This window comes from Nerophis ophidion, linkage group LG17 (genome assembly GCF_033978795.1).
Source record: "Nerophis ophidion isolate RoL-2023_Sa linkage group LG17, RoL_Noph_v1.0, whole genome shotgun sequence".
Taxonomy (NCBI): Eukaryota; Metazoa; Chordata; class Actinopteri; order Syngnathiformes; family Syngnathidae; genus Nerophis; species Nerophis ophidion.
The window spans coordinates 12,239,158-12,261,865 of NC_084627.1; the positions used below are offsets into that span (position 1 = coordinate 12,239,158).

A 22,708-nucleotide genomic window follows, 5' to 3' on the forward strand; every position below is an offset into this window, starting at 1 on the left:
AATCGCAGGAAGCGAGCGTGCTCGGCGTAATCGATACGACGAGACGGGCCGATCGATGGCGTGACGTCGCCGCCCCAGCAAACATTAGCTTTAGCTTAGCATCAGGTCATTTCCCGCACCCCCGTAATTTATGACCGGCCATTAAAGGCTTTTAATAAAACCATCATTTAATCATGCAAAATAATCAATTATTGGCGTCCGGAGAAAGCTTTTAATAAAAGCTAATGGCCGCCGGCGTATTTGCATAGAGATGAAGTACGGCGCCGCCTTGACGTGACTTTTACCGTATGATTGAGGAGGTTATTACACGCGCACTTTGCTACGCTAACAGCTCCTTGTAGCCGCGCTAGCGCTAATAACGCACAAAAGACTGCGCTGACCTTTCCCGCCTGGCCGTCATTACTTAGCCCCGCCTCCACGGCGTCCATCCGTCAGGGAGGCCGCGACCTTTGCCGACCCCGCCATTCATCACCCGGTTGTCACGCGCTCGCTCTTCGCCGCCGCCGCACTTTTGGGGCGCCAACAGGTGCTAACGTGACATGCTGACAACAAACAGGAAGTCGTATTTATAGAATATTTATTGATTTTTGTCTCTTATCATTTTTGGACATGGAGGGAAATAACATGGATACAAATGTTTCTGTGGACAAAATGTCAATATAATAATAATAATAATAATAATAGTTTATTGAGTCAAAGTGCTGAGGTTACAAGATCATTTAAATCATCAATGACGTGTTGCGTTCACGTGCTCGTCGAGTCCTTCCTTCGCCGTGAACGTTTTCTTTTTTTTTTTTAATTATCTAAAAACAAAACAAAAAACTAAAAAAAAAAAAAATGGAAATACATTTTTTCTTCTATTTACAGCAAACAATCCCGCCGAAAGGTGCACGAAGGTAAAAAAAAAAAAAAAATAGAAATAAAATAAAAAAAAGAAGAAGAAGCACCTTTTACGAGCTGTCGTGCTCGGGCGTGTGCGCGAGCGCGAGCGCGTGCTTGTGGAGCAGGTCGTGGTCGTGGTCGTGGTCCGGGTCCAAGGGCTTGTCGTAGTCCTCGTCCTCGTCCGGGTCCGAGCTCACCTTTAACCTCTGCGTCTCACAGTCCTGCTTCTTCTTGGCGGAGGCCATTTCCGCCGCGTGCTTCTTGCGCCACTTGGTCCGACGGTTCTGGAACCACACCTGCGCGCGCACGCAGGAGAAAACAGGTATAAAAACAAATATCGATTTCTAATATATATATATATATACAAATATATTTCAGTGGAAAAGCCTGGAAATGTTTTATGTGAGCAGCTGAAAGAAAATAAATAGTTTCCGTTTTTTTTCAATTATTATTATTATTATCATTATTATTACTATTTAAATTATAAAATGTTTTGGAAAGAAAGCAAAACGATATTTAAATGAAATTATTTAAATTAGTTCAGAGACACTTAATGGCTCTAAAAGGCCTCAAAGGAGAGAAAAAAAATATTGTTATCGAATAACATCCATCCATCCCTTTTTCTACCGCTTATTCCCTTTGGGGTCGCGGGGGCCGCTGGTGCCTATCTCAGCTACGATCGGGCGGAAGGCGGGGCACACCCTGGACAAGTCGCCAACTCATCGCAGGTTATCGAATAACATTCTCGTAAAAATACGAGACTGATTAAATTAAACATGTAAAAATTTATTGTGGGTATAAATTAAAACAAAATACATCCATAAAAGTAATGCCGTTAAAATAGATGACTGATAAAAACCGAAAATGATAGTAATGTCAAGTTATTTTAAATGATAATTAATCATTTTAAGTGTGTTTAGTATTAAAAAATAAATCGACATTTTAAAAAGCACAGCTGCTTTAAAATGACAAAGTTAAAATTCAGCATTTGATTAAATAACTTAATTAGGTTTTAGTAAAATAGGTAAAAAGCTGGATTTCAATTTCAATAAACGCGATTATTGTGAATAATAATAATAATGATAACAATTAAAAAAAAGGCCTATAGTGAAAGTGAAAGCTATTTAAAATAACCAAGTGGAAATGATGATTATTATTAAATCATTTGGTGTAATGAGGAATTGTTATTGCGTGTGTGTGTGTGTGTGTGTGTGTGTGTGTGTGTGTGTGTGTGTGCGCGCGCGCGCGCGTACCTTGACCTGGCTCTCGGTCATGCCGAGGGAGAAGGCCAGTCTCGCCCTCTCCGGTCCCGCCAAATATTTGGTTTGTTCAAAAGTTTTTTCCAGAGCAAAAATTTGTTGTCCAGAGAAAGTTGGCCGCGTGTGTTTTCTTTTGCCGTCCTTGTCCAACACGCAACTCTGCTCTGCAACACAACAACACATCATCGTTACTGATAACACGCGCGCACGCACGCTCACACGCACACGCACACACTCACGGGGCGAGCACGCAAAGCGCGCGTCCCTCCAGTGTGGACTCTGCATGACCCCCGGCCAGAAAATGGGGGTCCGGCCCGGTAGTTCGGTGAGGGGTTTGGGGTAGCGGGACGCCGCGGGGGTGAAGAAGAGTCCGGGCGGCGGCGGCGGAGGCGGCGGCGGGCTGAGGCTGCTGAAGCGCGGGTGCAGGGCGCCTAAGACCCCCGCCGAGGCCGAGGCGGCGGAGGGCCGGTTGAGGATGTCGTTGATGCCGTGAGGGGTCGCGGACGAGCACATGTGCTGCGGGGAGCCGAGACCCGACGACTTGAGGCCCGGGGAGGACGCCGCCATCCCGCCCGGGTTGGGCGAGCTGGTGGCCGGGGAGGTGGACGAGGTGTGTCCGGCGGAGGAGAGCGGGTAGGCGGGGTACTGGGGGGTCTTCATGTCGGCCATGCTGTGCAGAGCCGCCAGAGGTGGGGAGCTCAGGAGGAAGCTGCTCTGGTCCATCGGACCCAGCGCTAACATCACCCTGCAGGTCCGGACTCGGACGGACGGTCCGCTTCTAGCAGTCCATGTCCGCGCGGAGCCGCAGCAGGGCGCCGAGGTGCAAGGGGGGGGTCTGGGGGGGGAAAGGGAGGGATGGATCAGTCCCGCTCGGTCCGTTTCAACAAGTTGTCGGAGTCTGCAAGTGGATCTTCTGGTTCCGACGTCCCGCAGCCCGGGGGGCCAAGTTTGAGAGCTGTGCGCTGATTGGAGCGCCGGGGATGTGACGTCACACAGGCCCGGGTGGAGGCGCGCCTCCTGATTGGATAAAAAGGGATGCTTTTTTTTTTTTTTTTTTTAATAAGCATAATAATAACAATAGTAATAAAGAAGAAAAGAATGATGGAGAAGAAATAAACACCGGACGGAAAGACACAAACTTCCAGCATCTTCACGGTTGCAACAACTTTTATCACCTCCGTTTCATCTTCATCGTCAACATGCGGCGTGTGGCGCCATCTGGTGGGCAGACTGCGTTAATGGCTTCCCCCCCGCTGATGGACAATAACACAATAAATCAGATTGAAATATTTGTGACGTTGACTGAATAATTAAGCTCAATAGTAGGAAAAATATGTTCACGTGATTTGAGATTGAAAAGGTCTTAGTGGTCTATATCGGCCTCCAAAGTGTCTGATTGGGTCCAGCATGACGGCGCTACGTGACAAGTGGTCACGTGATTGATCAGTCTGACAGGTCGTGTCAAGGTTGGTGCAGGGAGCTCGGAGTGGATCTTCCAAAGTGGGGATAGCAGTTTTAAAGATGTCCGCAACATCACAACTTCACTAAGTACACTGTGTACTTAGTTATATAGTGTGTGTGTACTTAGTTACATAGTGTGTGTCTACTTAGTTATATAGTGTGTGTCTACTTAGTTATATAGTGTGTGTACTTAGTTATATAGTGTGTGTGTACTTAGTTATATAGTGTGTGTGTACTTAGTTACATAGTGTGTGTGTACTTAGTTATATAGTGTGTGTGTACTTAGTTACATAGTGTGCGTGTACTTAGTTATATAGTGTGCGTGTACTTAGTTATATAGTGTGTGTGTACTTAGTTATATAGTGTGTGTGTGTGTGTGTACTTAGTTATAGTGTGTGTGTACTTAGTTACATAGTGTGTGTGTACTTAGTTATATAGTGTGTGTGTGTGTAGTTAGTTACATTGTGTGTGTGTGTAGTTATATAGTGTGTGTGTATTTATTTAGTGTGTATACTTAGTTACATAGTGTGTGTGTACTTAGTTATATAGTGTGTGTGTGTACTTAGCTGCATAGTGTGTGTACTTTGTTATATAGTGTGTGTGTGTGTACTTAGTTATATACTGTGTGTACTTAATTACATAGTGTGTGTAGTTAGTTATATAGTGTGTGTGTACTTAGTTGCATTGTGTGTGTACTTAGTTACATAGTGTGTGTATTAAGTTACATATTGTGTGTACTTAGTTATATAGTGTGTGTGTCCTTAGTTGCATAGTGTGTGTACTTGGTTATATAGTGTGTGTGTACTTAGTTATATAGTGTATGTACTTAGTTGCATAGTGTGTGTACTTAGTTATATAGTGTGCGTGTACTTATTTACTTAGTTACATAGTGTGTGTACTAAGTTACATTGTGTGTGTGTGTACTTAGTTATAAAGTGTGTGTGTACTAGTTAGTTATATAGTGTGTGTACTTAGTTATATAGTGTGTGTGTACTTAGTTGCAGAGTGTGTACTTGGTTATATAGGGTGTTTGTACTTAGTTATAGTGTGTGTGTAAGTGTGTACTTAGTTGTATAGTGTGTGTGTGTGTGTACTAATATAGTGTGTACTTAGTTGCATAGTGTGTGTACTTAGTTGCATACTGTGTGTGTGTACTTAGCTATATAGTGTGTGTACGCTAGTTGTATACTGGATGTGCACTTAGTTATGTAGTATGTGTACTTATAGTGTGTGTGTGTGTACTTAGTTATATTGTGTGTGTACGCTAGTTGTATACTGGATGTGCACTTAGTTATGTAGTATGTGTACTTATAGTGTGTGTGTGTGTACTAGTTGTATAGTGTGTGTACTTAGTTACATGGTGTGTGTCTACTTAAGTCATATAGTGCGTGTACTTAGTTAGTTCTGTTTTTGTTTACTTTGTAGCCAGTTCAGTTTTAGTTTCATTCTGCATAGCCTTCAATGCCTTTTCTTAGGGCACTCACCTTTTGTTTATTTTGGGTTTAAGCATTAGATACCTTTTTACCTGCACCCTGCCTCCCGCTGTTCCCGACATCTACAAAGCAATTAGCTACCTGCTGCCACCTACTGGTATGGAAGAGTATTACATGGTTACTCTGTCAAGCTCTAGACAGCACCGACACTCAACAACAACACATCATTTGCAGACTATAATTACTGGTTTGCCAAAAATCTATTATCTATTTAAGTAGTCAAGAGGGTGCAAGCAATGATTTAAGGATATCACTGCATTAAAACCCACTTAAATGTACAAGCACACTCAGAAATGTCAATTATTGTCAGTCATTTGTATGGACACTAAGTGCAGTTTCACCCTGGGTCATCATTTGCAAACAACCTACAACCTTTTTCTACTGCTTGTCCCTTCAAATCCTTGCTTTTAAATCTTGATTTGCACAGATCTCCATTTACCATGAATTGATTAACGTGGACAAGTTGAAAAACTTATTGGGGTGTTACCATTTAGTGGTCAATTGTAGGGAATATGTACTGATCTGTGCAATCTACTAATAAAAGTTTCTTTCAATCCAGATTCCCAAACATATTATTTTCAGACGACTGATTGGTCAGAGGGCTCTGATCTCTCATTAGTCAGTGGTCGGTAGTTATTGGTCTGACGTATCCTCAAACCTCACCAGTTCCAGAGTGCGAGTTATCATGCACCCTGAAAAATGCCGAGTTATTTTGATATCTTAATTTATGAGTTGCGAGTGTTTGGTCTTTATAAAAATAACTCCAAAAAACAACCCATCAATTTTTGGGGTTCTAAGGGTACTATAGTAACTACATTTCTGGGTTTTAAAAATTATGAACCCTTATTGAGTTGTTTTTCAATAAGTAACGCATTTGAGTAAAATTATTATTTTTTTCTTGAAGGGAATTTTACTAAGGATTAATCTCATTAAAGTTATTTACAATCACACATCTTATGTACATGTACATATTTATTAAGCATGCTGTATAGAACTACTATGACCATACATGGCAATTCTTGTACAAAAATAAATACATAAAAAAATCACTCGTATCTTTCTTTTGAGTATATTTTCAAAATAATTATGATCCGTAGTTGCGAAAGAGTAGGACAAACCAGCAGTAAAATGTATCATTTTTAACCAACTATTGGGTCAAGGAGCGCTAAATTGCACAACCCAATAGTTGGGTTGGGAATAAGCCAACATTGTAGTTCACATAACTCGACGTTTGTTAAATACATTCAACCCAATAGTTGGGTTGGGAATAAGCCAACATTGTAGTTCACATAACTCAACGTTTGTTAAATACATTCGACCCAATAGTTGGGTTGGGAATAAGCCAACATTGTAGTTCACATAACTCAACGTTTGTTAAATACATTCAACCCAATAGTTGGGTTGGGAATAAGCCAACATTGTAGTTCACATAACTAGACGTTTGTTAAATACATTCAACCCAATAGTTGGGTTGGGAATAAGCCAACATTGTAGTTCACATAACTCAACGTTTGTTAAATACATTCGACCCAATAGTTGGGTTGGGAATAAGCCAACATTGTAGTTCACATAACTCAACGTTTGTTAAATACATTCAACCCAATAGTTGGGTTGGGAATAAGCCAACATTGTAGTTCACATAACTCAACGTTTGTTAAATACATTCAACCCAATAGTTGGGTTGGGAATAAGCCAACATTGTAGTTCACATAACTAGACGTTTGTTAAATACATTCAACCCAATAGTTGGGTTGGGAATAAGCCAACATTGTAGTTCACATAACTAGACGTTTGTTAAATACATTCAACCCAATAGTTGGGTTGGGAATAAGCCAACATTGTAGTTCACATAACTAGACGTTTGTTAAATACATTCAACCCAATAGTTGGGTTGGGAATAAGCCAACATTGTAGTTCACATAACTCGACGTTTGTTAAATACATTCAACCCAATAGTTGGGTTATGAATCAACCAACATTTAGTTCACATAACTCAACTTTTGGGTTAAATAATTCAACGCAAAAGTTGGGTTGAGAAAATTAACCCAAAATGTTGAGTTAAAATAACTCAAGTAAGGGGCTCATCCTCTTTTGAACCAGCAGTAGGGTAAAAAGTGTGTTATTTTCTAGTGTGTGGCGAGGTACACGTTAAATAGCTTTTATAGTACTGCACATCTGGGCTTAATTCTTAAACATTTCCTGGCAAAGCAGTGTAGAACAATTACTTGTAGAACGGTGTTGGATGTATTTTCAGGGTATACTTTTGCAATACTTAAATCACATAGCTTATGATTTCGTCATTGCATTAATGAGGCTAATCTTAGGGCTTCTTGAGACTGAGTTTTAAAACATTAAACATTGATTATACTGTGGAAGAGAAGATATTGGATCTTTTAAAACAGTAAATCCTGCTGCTTCTGTCACTAAGGTATTATATGTCCTAACCCTACTGGACATAAATCGGCTGTTGCGGATGAAATGGTTTCCTGTATGTTATTTATGACTTCACACATTGCAGTAATAGACTTGCAGGGAAATGCATGTTGACAAGCTCATGCAGACCGACTACGTGTAGTCTGTACATTATCTGAAGTAGAAACACTTTAAAGGAAATATTTTGATGGAAGTGCACAATAATAACCTATACAAGCATGGTTAACAGACAGAGCTTTGACGAGCACAAACCAGTGGATTGTTCGAATGTTTGAGGCATACAAATGTTTACTAGTTAGTAGCAGCAGAGATCATTGTGAATGCTATAAACAAGTTGTCCACCTGCTCATATTTGATTTTCTCGTACAATGTTTAGAAATTCAGTATAATAAAATTGTATTTGTTCTCAGTTTTACATTTTTGTCACAGAGGCATGTTCAACTGATTGTATTGTTTAAAAAAGTTTCAGCTTGTATCTTAATAAAGAGGTCTGCAACATGGATAATAATAATAACAAAGATGTAGTGCAAGTGACATTTAAAGCCGCATCAAGGGTTGGAATTGGGGGTTGAATCATCAAAATGATTCCCGGGCGCGGCCACCGCTGCTGCCCACTGCTCCCATCACTTCCCAGGGGTTGATCCAGGGTGATGGGTCAAATGCAGGGAATAATTTCACTACACCTAGTTTAGTGAGTGACAATCATTGGTACTTAAACTTATTTTTATATTCAACTGTATTTGGGTTATATCAATAGGAACATTTTATCACGTATGGTTGAATATGCTCAAAAAGTACTTGTACACACACAGAAATGTTTTGACCTAGTAATCTTTTTCTTCCAGTAATTAAAATAGTCACCAATAGTGTTTTAGTCTTCGTATCAGTCAGTGAGTTCATGAAATTGCAGTTAAGAGTCACGGTTTTTCAATAATTTTAATATAAAACAGTAATACTAACCGACTCGTGAACAAGACTCCTAGGTACTTGAACTCCTCCACTTGGGGCAGGGTCTCCTCCCCAACCCGGAGATGGCATTCCACCCTTTTCCGGGCGAGAACCATGGACTCGGACTTGGAGGTGCTGATTCTCATTCCGGTCGCTTCACACTCGGCTGCGAACCGATCCAGTGAGAGCTGAAGATCCCGGCCAGATGAAGCCATCAGGACCACATCATCTGCAAAAAGCAGAGACCTAATCCTGCGGTCACCAAACCGGAACCCCTCAACGCCTTGACTGCGCCTAGAAATTCTGTCCATAAAAGTTATGAACAGAATGGGTGACTTAAGGGCAGCCTTGGCGGAGTCCAACCCTCACTGGAAATGTGTCCGACTTACTGCCGGCAATGCGGACCAAGCTCTGGCACTGATCGTACAGGGAACGGACCGCCACAATAAGACAGTCCGATACCCCATACTCTCTGAGCACTCCCCACAGGAATGTTCACGAGTGGGTGAAGAGTGGATCATGAGATTGACAGGTGGATCGGTGCGGCGTCTTCAGTAATGCGGACGTTGTACCGATCCGTTGTGGTGAAGAAGGAGCTGAGCCGGAAGGCAAAGCTCTCAATTTACCGGTCGATCTACGTTCCCATCCTCACCTATGGTCATGAGCTTTGGGTTATGACCGAAAGGATAAGATCACGGGTACAAGCGGCCCAAATGAGTTTCCTCCGCCGGATAGGGTGAGAAGCTCTGCCATCCGGGAGGAACTCAAAGTAAAGCCGCTGCTCCTTCACAACGAGAGGAGCCAGATGAGGTGGTTCGGGCATCTGGTCAGGATGCCACCCGAACGCCTCCCTAGGGAGGTGTTTAGGGCACGTCCAACCGGTAGGAGGCCACGGGGAAGACCCAGGACACGTTGGGAAGACTATGTCTCCCGGCTGGCCTGGGAACGCCTCGGGATCCCCCGGGAAGAGCTAGACGAAGTGGCTGGGGAGAGGGAAGTCTGGGTTTCCCTGCTTAGGCTTTTGCCCCCGCGACCCGACCTCGGATAAGCGGAAGAAGATGGATGGATGGATAATACTAACCGTTTTACCATGGTTATCATTAGTACCGCTACATTCCTGATGATTTTTTATGACTAATTTGAAAGTCTTTAAATACATAAACACTAAAGTGAACAGATAAATGAGCTGCTAACAAAAGATGACTCCATAACTATTTGCATCATGCACAGAAGTGAAGTGAAGTGAATTATATTTATATAGCGCTTTTCTCAAGTGACTCAAAGCGCTTTACATAGTGACACCCAATATCTAAGTTACATTTAAACCAGTGTGGGTGGCACTGGGAGCAGGTGGGTAAAGTGTCTTGCCCAAGGACACAACTGTAACGCCGGTTCGGCATTGTGGTACCGTTCGATTCCCTCGAGGATGCGTCAAACGAAGAACACAACAAAGGTAAGATCTAACAAATTTATTAACAAAAAGTGAGCTCTGAACAAAAACACTGGAGCTAATAAAAAGGGAAACAAAAGACGCTAGTGTGAAAGCTAGGAAATATAAAGAACTAAGATTTGGCACGATGGCACAAAAAATGAAAACAAAGATGATTAGCATGTGAGCTAAAGATGATAACAAAGTGGCTTAGCTAATGAGCTAGCGAGAAAAACATACCTGACGTTACTTGTTGCATGTGAGCAAATTAGAGTCCCAGAAAGAATAAACAGAAGAGGCTGGCTTATAAAGGGAAGGTAATTAGCAGTGAACAGGTGTGCAGGAACCGGGAGTAACAGCTGAAACTAATAAGTAACCATGGTGATGGACTAAACGGGAAATAAACGGATCAGACGGAGAATGAGAACAAAGATGGAAACATAAACAATATTTGAAGATCCGAGTCACGGATCGCAACAACAACAGCAGTAACTAGGATGGCACAAGCGGGAATCGAACCTGCAACCCTCAAGTTGCTGGCACGGCCACTCTACCAACCGAACTATGCCGCCCCACCTCTGGATTCCTGAACTTAATTCTAAACATTTCTTCTAAAAAAGATAAATTTTAACATCAATATTTATAGAACATGTCCACAAAAAAATCTGTCTGTCAACACTGAATATTGCATTGTTGCATTTTTTTTTTTTCAGTTTATGAACTTACATTCATTTTTTGTTTAAGTATTATTCAATAAATATATTTATAAATGATTTTTGAATTGTGGCTATTTTTACAATATTTTTTTAAAAATCTGACGTACCCCTTGGCATACCTTCAAGTACCCCCAGGGGTACGCGTACACCCATTTGAGAACCACTGCTCTAAAGTACAGCCAAGATTTACTTACTTACAGAAGAGGCAGAGTTACTGGTGTGCGATACTGCAATGTCTGCTTAGTGCAAGTTAGATAACTGAGTTTTACATCTTATACTGGGGTTACACAATTTAGTTACCGTACCCTTACAGGCTTAATTATATGTCCCTGCATGCAGAATGAAAATGATCATGAAAAGCTCCAAGAAGTCTTAACGGCCACAAATATCAGCCTTAAATGTGCACCCCATTTCTTGAGATGAAGATCCACCGTCATTAAAGTGTATACATGTCCATGAAAGCTACAAAGGTCATTGTGTCCATTTTGTTGCAAAATCTGGGAGGAGAAAGTTATCCTTCAATACTAGCCTGGGACAGTAGTTTGAATAAAAGCTGAATGACATTACGGGTTAAAAAGAATGTACATATGACTGTAAATCCACCAGAGAGAAACGCAACCGACTGACCTAATTTAATGATGTATATCAGTGGTCACCAACCTTTTTGTAGCTGCGGACCAGTCAACGCTTGAAAATTTGTCCCACGGACCGGGGGTGTTCATAAAGAAATACAATCATGTGTGCTTACAGACTGCATCCCTGCAGACTGTATTGATCTATATTGATATACAATGTATATATTGTGTTTTTTATGTTGATTTAATAAAAAAATAAATGTTTTATTTCTTCCGCGGCCCGGTGGTTGGGGACCACTGATACATATATTTATACATTTAATTACCAGGGATCCCAGTGAGGTAACACAAGAATTGCCAGGGGTCAAGGGGCCCTTTTGAAGAGATTTTGCCATTTTTACAATGCTTTGGAAGGCATTTCCCATAAAGAAATCCTGTAATAATGCAAGAGAACTTACTTAAGGTTTATATCTATTAGAAGTAAACAACTGAAAGCCACACCTATTTTTCATGACTGTACCACAGCATCAGCAGTGAATAGTTTTTGTTAAGGTATCTTTACCGTCCCCATATTAGCCATTCCAATAATATTTGGCTGCATTCGGTCCATTTTTTTTTAAAGAAACTCTCTCTTTACTACATCGCTGTAAGGTATTTCATGGACACGAGATATAATTGTAAAAAATATTTAGTTGAACGAGGGAGTCTCTCAGTCAGGTCATGGATGTAAGATTGCGTCGAGGGTATCTACTACCAGTGTATTCAACTATAACGAGCTTTTTACTACATGTAGTCTTAATAAATTCATGTTTATACTTTTTCTAGGCAACTTTGGCCATGCAGCACTAGATCCACGAGTTATTAGTGGGTTTAGTATTTTAAATCATGACATTATTTCTACTGGTCAACAGCAATATATTCATGAAACAAGATGTAACAGCACTTGTGTTGCCATTAAGGACATTTCCTCCTTTTCCCAATCTGCTGAAGTTCATCTTCTTTACTGCCTCACTAGTTAACCTATACCAGGGGTCAGCTACCCAAAATGTTGTAAGAGCCATATTGGACCAAAAATACAAAAACAAATCTGTCTGGAGCCGCAAAAAAATAAAAGCCATACTACATACAGATAGTGCGTCATGAGATATAAATTGAATTATGAGGACTTAAAGGAAACTATTGAGCTCAAATATAGCTACAAATGAGGCATAATGATGCAATATGTACATACAGCTTGGCTAAAGAGCATGCTAGCATCGATTAGCTTGCAGTCATGCAGGGACCAAATATATCTGATTAGCACTCCACATAAGTCAATAACATCAACAAAACTCACCTTTGTGCATTCATGCACAACATTATAAGTTTGGTGGACAAAATGAGACAAAAAAAGAAGTGGCATAAATCACGTCTTAGAAAGTCGGAGAAAGTTATACATGTAAACAAACTAGGGTGAGTTCAAGGACCGCCAAAATTAATAGGACTAAACAGCGCTCGCCAAATACTCGAATCAGTGAAGCATGTTTAATATAACAGTGTGCTTTATAGCAATTAGGGAGGTTTGTGTCGTTTATCCTACAGAAACCAAATTAAAACAAAAAATGTTTTTTTTTCTCCTCATCATTTCCATTTTTCATATATTTTTGGGAAAGCTCCAGAGAGCCACTAGGGCGGATGCCTGACCCCTGACCTCTACTGTAACGCGGTCCAAACTGGACATTTGTTGAATCATTCACTCTGATTTTTAATGCTTCACACGCAAAATAGCCTAGCTCCTAACACATCTCTCCAAAGCCAGCATGAGTGTCCCTGTTGGAGGGACCTGTCCACCTGAAGTACAAGTATGGCATTATGCAACAGCTGCACAGGTTGTCCCTTTTAGAGGGACCTGTCCACCTGAAGTCCAAGTATGGCATTATGCAACAGCTGCACAGGTTTGTCCCTGTTAAGGGACCGGTCCACCTGAAGAAGCGCGGGATGCACTCAGCTCACTAGCATGGTTATTTCTAAAAAGCTAGCTAACCACGGTACACCGGAGAGTGGACAAGTTAGCGGGTCTATACCGAAATCTAAAAAACTAGAAAAAAACACTTTGGCTTGAAAAATAGCTTAGGTCTGGCATTCCATTACTACCAAGTTCAAAGCAGGGTGTTTTATTGTGGGACAAAGTTAGATGTAAAAAGGTCTCAGAAAATGGCTGACAAAAGGGCTTATCTTTTTATTAAGTTCCATTTAATCATTGTGTATCGTTAATGTTCCTCATGTGTTCTGTGTGACAAGAGCTAACTATTACAAAAATAAGTATAGGATTGAACTTTACTATCAAACTCTGCTTACATCACTATCTAAGAATAGGTTAGTACCCTAACTCCAACCTTTGGGAGAGACAAGTGAATATTTCACAACAAAGTTATTTTAGGTTGCTCTCTTTCTACTTTAGTTTGGCGGTCCTTGGTCAGACAAACATTGAGGACCCCGTCTTGAACCTTCAAGTGTTTGAAGTGTCAAATGCTTCAATGCAAGCCTGCATACACCAACCTCAGTGTTATGAAGAGCATGTGTGAATAAAGAGCAGAGAGTGTCCTGATGACAAGTTGATTTTATTTTAAGTTACTCGCGTGCCATCAACTTCTGCTTCTTGAGCTTCTTCTGGGAAACCTGCACACACAAACACACAAGTAAGCAAGGGAATGTGCATGGACAGCTCCTGTCATCAGAGGGTGCAGCTCAGAATCTTGTTAAGTTATTTTCATGGGTTTTCCAAAGGTGTCCTAAGTAGTCATCACAGCAGCATTTCCAAAGCACAAGAGCCACCTTCCCACCAAACTCTTACCTTCTTCTTCTGCGCCACTTCCTCCTCTGGTTTGGGAACAATCTGCTCCTTCTCTGTGAGGATCATCTCGATGTGGCAGGGAGAGCTCATGTATGGGTTGATGCGGCCGTGCGCGCGATATGTACGTCGCCTCATCTTGGGCGCCTTGTTGACTTGAATGTGCTCGATGACCAGAGAGTCCACGTCAAGACCCTGAAAGCAACGTGCATTCATTGTCACATCACAACACGGCACCGGCCTGCTATTGGAGGCTCAGCTCCATCAACGGCCAAGCTAGAGTAGCTCAAGACTGAATGTCAGTACCATCAGTTACACAAACATACGTGCGCCTGTCGTTAACATATCACACTCAAGGTGCACGCATGCATTTTGTCTAAGCTTGGCTAAAAGACTAGACGTAAACGTATGTGGAGCCAACTTCTCACATTAAGGTGTGCTTGTATCAACTTCCCTGACAGGATTAATAAAGCATCTCAGATGTGTGCCAATACATGGATTAACACTTGTTCAAAATCTGTTTTCCATGATTGCGAGCAATCTTTTAAATACTTTAGCAATTAATTTGTATTAGCTAGCACAAATATCTGTGAAAAACAGCACATAATTTTGGTGTAAAGAAGTGGTGTTTCATCAGATAATTACAGAGCTGGAAGAACAGCTGTATTGTAAGGCATGTTGGGAGCATTTGGATTGATTGAAGTAAAATGTAATAGGTATATCCATCCATTTTCTACCGGGGGCCACAGGAGCCTAGATATGTATATACACACACGCGTGCATATACACTTTAATTGATGCTGATAAACACCATATTTAAAGGCCTACTGAAACCCATTACTACCGACCACGCAGTCTGATAGTTTATATATCAATGATGAAATCTTAAAATTGCAACACATGCAAATACGGCCGGTTTAGTTTACTAAATTAAAATGTTGAATTTCCCGTGCGAGTTTCTTGTTGAAAACGTTGCGGAATGATGACGCGTATGACGACGTGTGTTTGTGACGTTATTGGTTGGAGGGGACATATTAGCTCAGCACCACTTACGGCTAAAAGTCGTGTCTTTTCATCGCATAATTACACAGTAATTTAGACATCTGTGTTGCTGAATCCTTGGCAATTTGTTCAATTAATAATGGAGACTATAAAAAACAATGCTGTTGGTGAAAAGCGGTGGATTGCAGCTGTCTTTAGCACCGAGACACAGCCGGTGTTTCTTTGTTTGTAGTGAAGGTTTAACACAGAGCGGTCAAGCGAACATGTTTCTCTACGTCAACCAGCATGTTTTTGGATGGGAAAATTGTGATATATGTCTTACCGGAGACATCAGTGGATTATGCATCCTGCAATACTGTCAAAAAAGGCAGCTGTGAGCTTGGTTTCTCTCTGAGACACTGGCGTGTTCACCATAGCCATCCGACTTTGAGGTATATGTTTACAATCTCACTAAAACAATAAGCAGGTAAGGGATCTTCCAGAATTATCCTAGTAAATGTGTCTAATCACATCTGAAACGCTCACACTGCTGCCGCCCAGGGCCGTAGCTTTTTATTTTATTATTTTTTCTTCTAGTCCTTCACTATCAATATCCTCATCCACAAATCTTTCATCCTCGCTCAAATTAATGGGGAAATTGTCGCTTTCTCGGTCCGAATTGCTCTTACTGTTGGTGGCTCACATTATAAACAATGAGGATGTGAGGAGCCCTCACACCGGTGATGTCACGCCCACATACTCACGGTAAAGGCAAAGCTTTTTTATTAGCGACCAAAAGTTGCGAAATCTATCATCGATATTCTCTACTAAATCCTTTCAGCAAAAAAATGGCAATATCGCGAAATGATCAAGTATGACACATAGAATGGACCTGCTATCCATGTTTAAATAAGAAAATCTCATTTCAGTAGGCCTTTAAAAACAAATCCTATGATCTCAGACTTTTCTTCAAGTACCACCTCCAAACTCTTGGCTCTCCAACATCCAAACACAGTAGCCTAATAGGCCTAAATAGACAGGTTTGATTTAACGTGTATATTTACTACTTATGGCTACTGAACCATTAGTTTGAACAATAACTACATATTTAAGTTATTCATGGCATACTAATAGATGGAGCCTGCGTACCTACTCACACCAAACTAAGAATCACCAACTTAGTGCTTACCTTAAGTTCTGCGTTGCTCTCTGCATTCTTGAGCATGTGCAGCAGGAACTCTGCACTCTTTTTTGGCCAACGACCCTGTGTCCAGCCAAACTGTTTGGCCTGAAAGAGAAAAGCGTCATTTCGGGCCCAAAAGTACACACTTCCTGTCAGAGCAAGCGGCCACTCAGAGAGATAATTTTTTTTTCATCATAATTCCAAAGGTGTCCTAAGATTGTCATCACCGTAGCCACTCTTCTTTGGTGCTGTGCACACGATAGACTCACCTGAGCGCACCTGCCTACGCCGCCGTTGTAGCGGCGGAAGGGGACGCACTGGTGCTTGACGATGACATCTCTCAGGTACTTGTTGGCTTTGCGGATGTGCATGCCTTTGATGGCCTGGGCCGTCTCACGGGTGTTCTGAAAACAAGGCATCACTTTAAGTAGCCTGCCTCTGCACTGACTGATGGATACCACACAGGTAAAGGGGAACTGGTCTTTTTTTTGCCCATCGTTCACAATACTTAACAGAAACAAACATTTTTACATGCATTCTAAATCTTAAACATCAGCCAACAATGGAGCCAGTAAGAGCTCCCCTACTCCGCCCACAAAACTGTAAACCATCTAAAAACCACCCATAATACTCCATTTACATTTCCTGACCTGATTAACCAAGTATTAGTATCGTCATCCTTATTATAATAATAATCGCCATCAATAAATTACCTATTTTTGGCAGTGCATTGATCACAGAGGCGACTAGCTTGTGCTGCTATATTGACATCATGAGCTGGGGAACGGCTCTCTTGCCTCCTGAGTAGGTAAGTTAACCAATAATTATAAATCATGCCTCACCTGGATAGTAGAAGGTTGCGGCCATAAACCAAAAAGTTGGGTCAAATTTGACACTTAACTTCTAACTCAGAGATTGCAAGAAAGACGCTTGTCTGCACCCCCACTTTTTTATAACCCTTTGCAAGGATAATGAATAACTTAATCTACATGGGAATATATGAACATCCCATCAGTCGTCATCTTAGTGAAGGCAACATTAACATATGTTTTATTATGCTTGTCTCCATGATTAGTAGCCGTAGAGCGAAAAGACGATCCTTGTGAGGACTATTACAACAATACGCCACCGTAAGTAAAAATACATTAAAATGACTTTTAGAATAAGCCTGTTACTGCAATACACATATACATGTAAAACAATAAGTGAATTTATTTTGAACATGCATACAACATGATACATTACAATTTCCAGTTTCTCTATTCAACATGTTCAAAAAGGAGTAGGAAGAAGCATAGCTTATTTAATAACCCTACACCTTTACCGTTACAAAGTACTCCATATCTTAAAATACTAAAGAAAAAAGCATTGAAGTTAAATTTCATATGGTGAGATAAATGTCTAGAAAATGAATATATGAATGAAATTAATTCAGAATGTTTATTATGGTCCTTTTTTGTAAACAAAGTTTGAAGAGTTTCTTGTAGTGCATCATATTAGTACGATTTCTTTGCTTAATCCATTCCATAATTTAATTCCACATACTGCTATACTGAAGGTCTCAAGTGTTGTACATACAAATGTTTTAAATTGCATTTGATAATTTATATTATTCCTCTTTTTTTTAGAATAATAGATATATATTCTAGGGTAGCAGATTATAGATGGTTTGCTTTGTGTATAATTCTATCCGTTTGCAAATTCAACATGTCTACGAATTTCAGTATTTTCAATTCAATGATTAAGAGCCTTGAATGTTCTCTATAGCCAACATTATATATTGTTCTGATATTTTTCGTAACAGTGTTAATGAATGAAGTGCACGAGGCGGCATAGCTCGGTTGGTAGAGTGGCCGTGCCAGCAACCTGAGGGTTGCAGGTTCGATTCCCGCTTGTGCCATCCTAGTTACTGTCGTTGTGTCCTTGGGCAAGGCACTTTACCCACCTGCTCCCAGTGCCACCCACACTGGTTTAAATGTAACTTAGATATTGGGTGTCACTATGTAAAGCGCTTTGAGTCACTTGAGAAAAGCGCTATATAAATATAATTCACTTCACTTTTGTAGTCATCTCAACATAATCCAATGCTGTTTGAATATTTGAACATTGTTTGGAATATTTTTAGAGGGCATTATAGACAAAGTAGAACGCCTCAATTTGACTCCATTGTAAGCTGCCTTACTAATGAATGTTTAGGAGATAGAATGCATAAAAACATACTTGCTTGTATTACACAGGGATTGGAAATGATGCAAAAGTCCAATGAATGAGCAGTTATTTACTTTAGCAAATGACTGGCCATGTTATTACACATAATGCATCACTTGGATCATTCAACTACAAAATGTTTATTAGATGTAATTTGCAAAAAATGTAAAATGTTTGCGACTTAAACTTCTGCAAATGAAAGCAACATTAGAGGATCAGTCTCACCTTAAAGTGAACACGTAGGTTGGAGCCCCTCGACTTGCATGCTAGAAGACAAAATGTCAAGTCAGAAACAGGTTTATTTGCCTTGATGTCATTCACGTATGGGCTCTTATTTTGAAATGCGCTCAGCAACATGGTTGTTTTCATGGGGTATCCAAAGGTGTCCTAAGTTGTAATCATAGCGACTCAAAATGAAACAACTTTCTTATCTCTTTATACTCACACTTTGTCGGGTTCTCGGGGTCGAGAGAGTAGCGGACCATTTTCAGAGAGCTGAAACAAAACGTAAAACAATTCAAAATAAATATTCTGTTTCAGCTAGCATGCTAGCGAGCGTTTAGCTTTAGCGAACTTCCGATACTAAGTCTTATTTTACCTTGGCAAAATACTTATACAACTAACATCCTAAAAAAAAGAAGCGCCGCACACCGAAGTTTATTTGCTTACTTTTAATTCGGCGGCGTTTAAAACCGCAGTTTAACATGAAGGCAGCCAACATGGCGGATAGACGCCAACCCGGCACCCTAAAAAAATATACCTTCATGTGAAAAATATATAATCTCCGCCGTAATTCTAACATTTACTTAACATTACGTTTGTATCAAGCGCTTTATAACAAAGGATGGCAAATATTTAGTGAAGATTGAAGTCGATTGCGTGGCCGGTTTAGAAAAGACTGCTCCTACCTCTGAGGCCGCCGAAAGAAGAGGAAGCGGAAGAGCGAAGCTGGCAATTGTCCGCCTCCTGAGTGTCAGCGCACCCTGGTGGACAGGAGGGTGTCCGCCTCCTAAATGTCAGCGCACCCTGGTGGACAGGAGGATAGATGCGCCACTTTTTTTTTCTATTGCTAACAGTATAATACAAACATTTAGGAATTTCGAACGTGTTTTCATATAATAACAATAAATAACATATAAACATAAAGTAGTGGAAATATAACACAAAATCACACAAAAGTATAATACAATACAAATGAAGAAAGAAAGAAATACAAATAAAACAAGGAACATGACATGTGCAACACTAGTTTCTAGGGGTGTGGGAAAAAATCAATTCGAATCGAATCTCGATTCTCACGTTATGCGATTCCGAATCGATTCAATCCCCACCTAGTACCATCCATCCATCCATTTTCTACCGCTTATTCGCTTCGGGGTCGCGGGGGGCGCTGGTGCCTATCTCAGCTACAATCGGGCGGAATGCGGAGTACACCCTGGACAAGTCGCCACCTCATCGCAGGGCCTCAGAATAAGAAAATTAATTAAATAAAAAATAAATAATACAAAATAATAATTTGCATGATAACACTCTGAATTTATGAATGTTAAATGTACCTAAAATACATAACAGTTTTGCACTCTCCAACCCTTGTTTGAAATTACAATGTAAAAACAAAACTATTTATCTATTTTTTTACATTAAAAAATGTTATGTACTAAACAGAATACATGAAACTTCAGTCCCAAAAAATTAGGATAAGAGACAATCCAAAAAAACAATGGGTGAAAAAAAAAAGTTTTTTAATTTAGTTATATATCCGTCCATCCATCTTCTTCCGCTTATCCGAGGTCGTGTCGCGGGGGCAGCAGCCTAAGCAGGGAAGCCCAGACTTCCCTCTCCCCACCCATTTTATATTGTATTTGTTTTATTGATTTCCATTTATCCATCCATCCATTTTCTTCCGCTTATTACCTTTGGAGTCACAAGGAGCGCTGGTGCCTATCTCAGCTACAATCGGGCGGAATGTGGTGTACAGCCTGGACAAGTCGCCACCTCATCGCAGGGCCTCAGAATAAGAAAATTAATTAAATAAAAAATAAATAATACAAAAATAATAATTTGTATGATAACACTCTGAATTTATGAATGTTAAATGTACCTAAAATATATAACAGTTTTGCACTCTCCAACCCTTGTTTAAAATTACAATGTAAAAACAAAACTATTTATTTATTTTTTTACATTAAAAAATGTTATGTACTAAACAGAATACATGAAACTTCAGTCCCAAAAAATTAGGATAAGAGACAATCCAAAGAAACAATGGGTGAAAAAAAAAAGTTTTTTAATTTACTTATATATCCGTCCATCCATCTTCTTCCGCTTATCCGAGGTCGTGTCGCGGGGGCAGCAGCCTAAGCAGGGAAGCCCAGACTTCCCTCTCCCCACCCATTTTATATTGTATTTGTTTTATTGATTTCCATTTATCCATCCATCCATTTTCTTCCGCTTATTACCTTTGGAGTCACAAGGAGCGCTGGTGCCTATCTCAGCTACAATCGGGCGGAATGCGGTGTACACCCTGGACAAGTCGCCACCTCATCCCAGGGCCTCAGTATAAGAAAATTAATTAAATAAAAAATAAATAATACAAAAATAATCATTTGTATGATAAAACTCTGGATTTATGAATGTTAAATGTACCTAAAATATATAACAGTTTTGCATTCTCCAACCCTTGATTAAATTACAATGTAAAAACAAAACCTTTTTTTTTTTTTATATTAAAAAATTGTATGTACTAAACAGAATACATGAAACTTCAGTCCAAAACAATTTGGATAAGATTCAATCAAAAAAAACAATGGGTGAACATTTTTTTTTTTTTTACGTAGTTATATAGGCGCCAGCGCCCCCCGCCACCCCAAAAGGGAATAAGCGGTAGAAAATGGATGGATGGATATCCATCCATCCATCTTCTTCCGCTTATCCGAGGTCGTGTCTCGGGGGCAACAGCCTAAGCAGGGAGGCCCAGACTTCCCTCTCCCCACCCATTTTATATTTTATTGATTTCCATCCATCCAGCCATCCATCCATCCATCCGTCCGTCCATCCATCCATCCATCCATTTTCTACCGCTTATTCCCTTTGGTGCCTATCTCAACTAGAATCTGGCGGAAGGCAGTGAACACCCTGGACAAGTTGCCACCTTATCCCAGGGCCTCAGAATAAAAAAATAAATTAAATAAAAAATAAATGGATGGATGGATGGATAAATAATACAAAAATAATAATTTGCATGATAACACTCTGGATTTATGAATGTTGAATGTACTTAAAATACATTACAGTTTTGCATTCTCCAACCCTTGATTAAAATTACAATCTAAAAACAAAACCATTTCTTTTCTTAACATTAAAAAATTGTATGTACTAAACAGAATACATGAAACTTCGGTCCAAAACAGTTAGGATAAGGGACAATCAATAAATCCATCCATCCATCCATTTTCTACCGCTTATTCCCTTTCGGGGTCGCGGGGGGCGCTGGCGCCTATCTCAGCTACAATCGGGCGGAAGGCGGGGTACACCCTGGACAATAAATCAATGGGTGAAAAAAAACAACAACAACATTTTTATTTAGTTATATCCATCTTCTTCCGCTTATCCGAGGTTGTGTCTCGGGGGCAGCAGCCTAAGCAGGGAAGCCCAGACTTCCCTCTCCCCACCCATTTTATATTTTATTCATTTCATTGATTTATTTATTTTGTATTTTTTACTTTTATTTGTATTTTTCTTTTTTCAGGGGGTGGGGCCTGTCAGTTTTCTTAGTAGCTGTATTATGATTTCCCTACAAATGAAGGAATCAATATTTAAAAAAAAAAAAAAAGGTAATTGACTATTTGACAAAATGTGCATTCTGGAGGAAAACCTTGTATGAATTTGGCTAAATATGAGTTACACGGGTAAAATGTATGAATTATTTCAAAGAGATGGAAAAAAAATCATAATTGTGAGACACAATAAAAATCGAAATTATGAGATAAAAAGTAATGACGATGAGATGAAATGTCTTGTCTCATAATTTTGACTCGTTATCTCATCATCACGACTTTACATTTCATATTTTTTTGCCTTTTTTCCCCCTCATAATTTCGACTTTTTATGGTATAATTATGACTTTTCATTTCATAATTTCTTTACTTTTTTCCTCATTAACATGACTTTGTAATCGAGAAAATTTTGACTTTTAATTTCATAATTTTTTGCCTTTTTCCCCTCATAAGCATGACTTTTTATTGCATCATTTTGACTTTTTATCTCATAATTATGACTTTTTATGTCATAATTTTTTTTACTTTTTTTTC

At 40.0% G+C, this 22,708-nt stretch overlaps 2 protein-coding genes and 3 non-coding genes across 5 annotated transcripts; all 5 read right to left on the reverse strand.

Annotated features, from left to right (window-relative positions):
- Positions 1-609: 609 nt before the first annotated feature.
- On the reverse strand, positions 610-2,966 carry LOC133536577 (homeobox protein Nkx-6.1-like). The gene is made up of 3 exons (XM_061877216.1): positions 2,381-2,966; positions 2,136-2,305; positions 610-1,178 (listed from the first exon to the last, which is right to left on the reverse strand). Exons 1-3 carry the CDS (start codon positions 2,880-2,882, stop codon positions 951-953), a joined length of 900 nt encoding a protein of 299 aa, XP_061733200.1. The 5' UTR covers positions 2,883-2,966; the 3' UTR covers positions 610-950.
- A 10,811-nt stretch (positions 2,967-13,777) lies between these two features.
- Positions 13,778-19,367, reverse strand: LOC133536100 (large ribosomal subunit protein uL22). Its single transcript, XM_061876303.1, has 7 exons — positions 19,307-19,367; positions 18,844-18,893; positions 18,624-18,664; positions 16,460-16,594; positions 16,197-16,295; positions 14,030-14,221; positions 13,778-13,854 (listed from the first exon to the last, which is right to left on the reverse strand). Exons 2-7 carry the CDS (start codon positions 18,881-18,883, stop codon positions 13,807-13,809), a joined length of 555 nt encoding a protein of 184 aa, XP_061732287.1. The 5' UTR covers positions 18,884-18,893; positions 19,307-19,367; the 3' UTR covers positions 13,778-13,806.
- On the reverse strand, positions 13,919-13,987 carry LOC133536679 (small nucleolar RNA SNORD58). Its single transcript, XR_009802530.1, has one exon. It is a non-coding gene; the product is annotated as a small nucleolar RNA SNORD58 (small nucleolar RNA).
- Positions 16,355-16,422, reverse strand: LOC133536677 (small nucleolar RNA SNORD58). The gene has a single exon (XR_009802528.1). It is a non-coding gene; the product is annotated as a small nucleolar RNA SNORD58 (small nucleolar RNA).
- On the reverse strand, positions 18,741-18,805 carry LOC133536681 (small nucleolar RNA SNORD58). The gene has a single exon (XR_009802532.1). It is a non-coding gene; the product is annotated as a small nucleolar RNA SNORD58 (small nucleolar RNA).
- Positions 19,368-22,708: the final 3,341 nt, after the last annotated feature.

What these genes read in the sequence shown, in the direction of transcription:
- LOC133536100 (XM_061876303.1), bottom strand. Translation starts at nt 18,883, where the DNA reads ATGGTCCGCTACTCTCTCGACCCCGAGAACCCGACAAAGT. An exon ending in CCCCGAGAACCCGACAAAGT is followed by an intron (nt 18,665 to 18,843) that starts GTGAGTATAAAG and finishes TTTGTCTTCTAG; the next exon opens with CATGCAAGTCGAGGGGCTCC. An exon ending in AAGTGGCGCAGAAGAAGAAG is followed by an intron (nt 13,855 to 14,029) that starts GTAAGAGTTTGG and finishes TTGTGTGTGCAG; the next exon opens with GTTTCCCAGAAGAAGCTCAA.
- LOC133536577 (XM_061877216.1), bottom strand. Translation starts at nt 2,882, where the DNA reads ATGTTAGCGCTGGGTCCGATGGACCAGAGCAGCTTCCTCCTGAGCTCC. An exon ending in GCGCTTTGCGTGCTCGCCCC is followed by an intron (nt 2,306 to 2,380) that starts GTGAGTGTGTGC and finishes GTTGTGTTGCAG; the next exon opens with AGCAGAGTTGCGTGTTGGAC. An exon ending in TGACCGAGAGCCAGGTCAAG is followed by an intron (nt 1,179 to 2,135) that starts GTACGCGCGCGC and finishes GTGCGCGCGCAG; the next exon opens with GTGTGGTTCCAGAACCGTCG.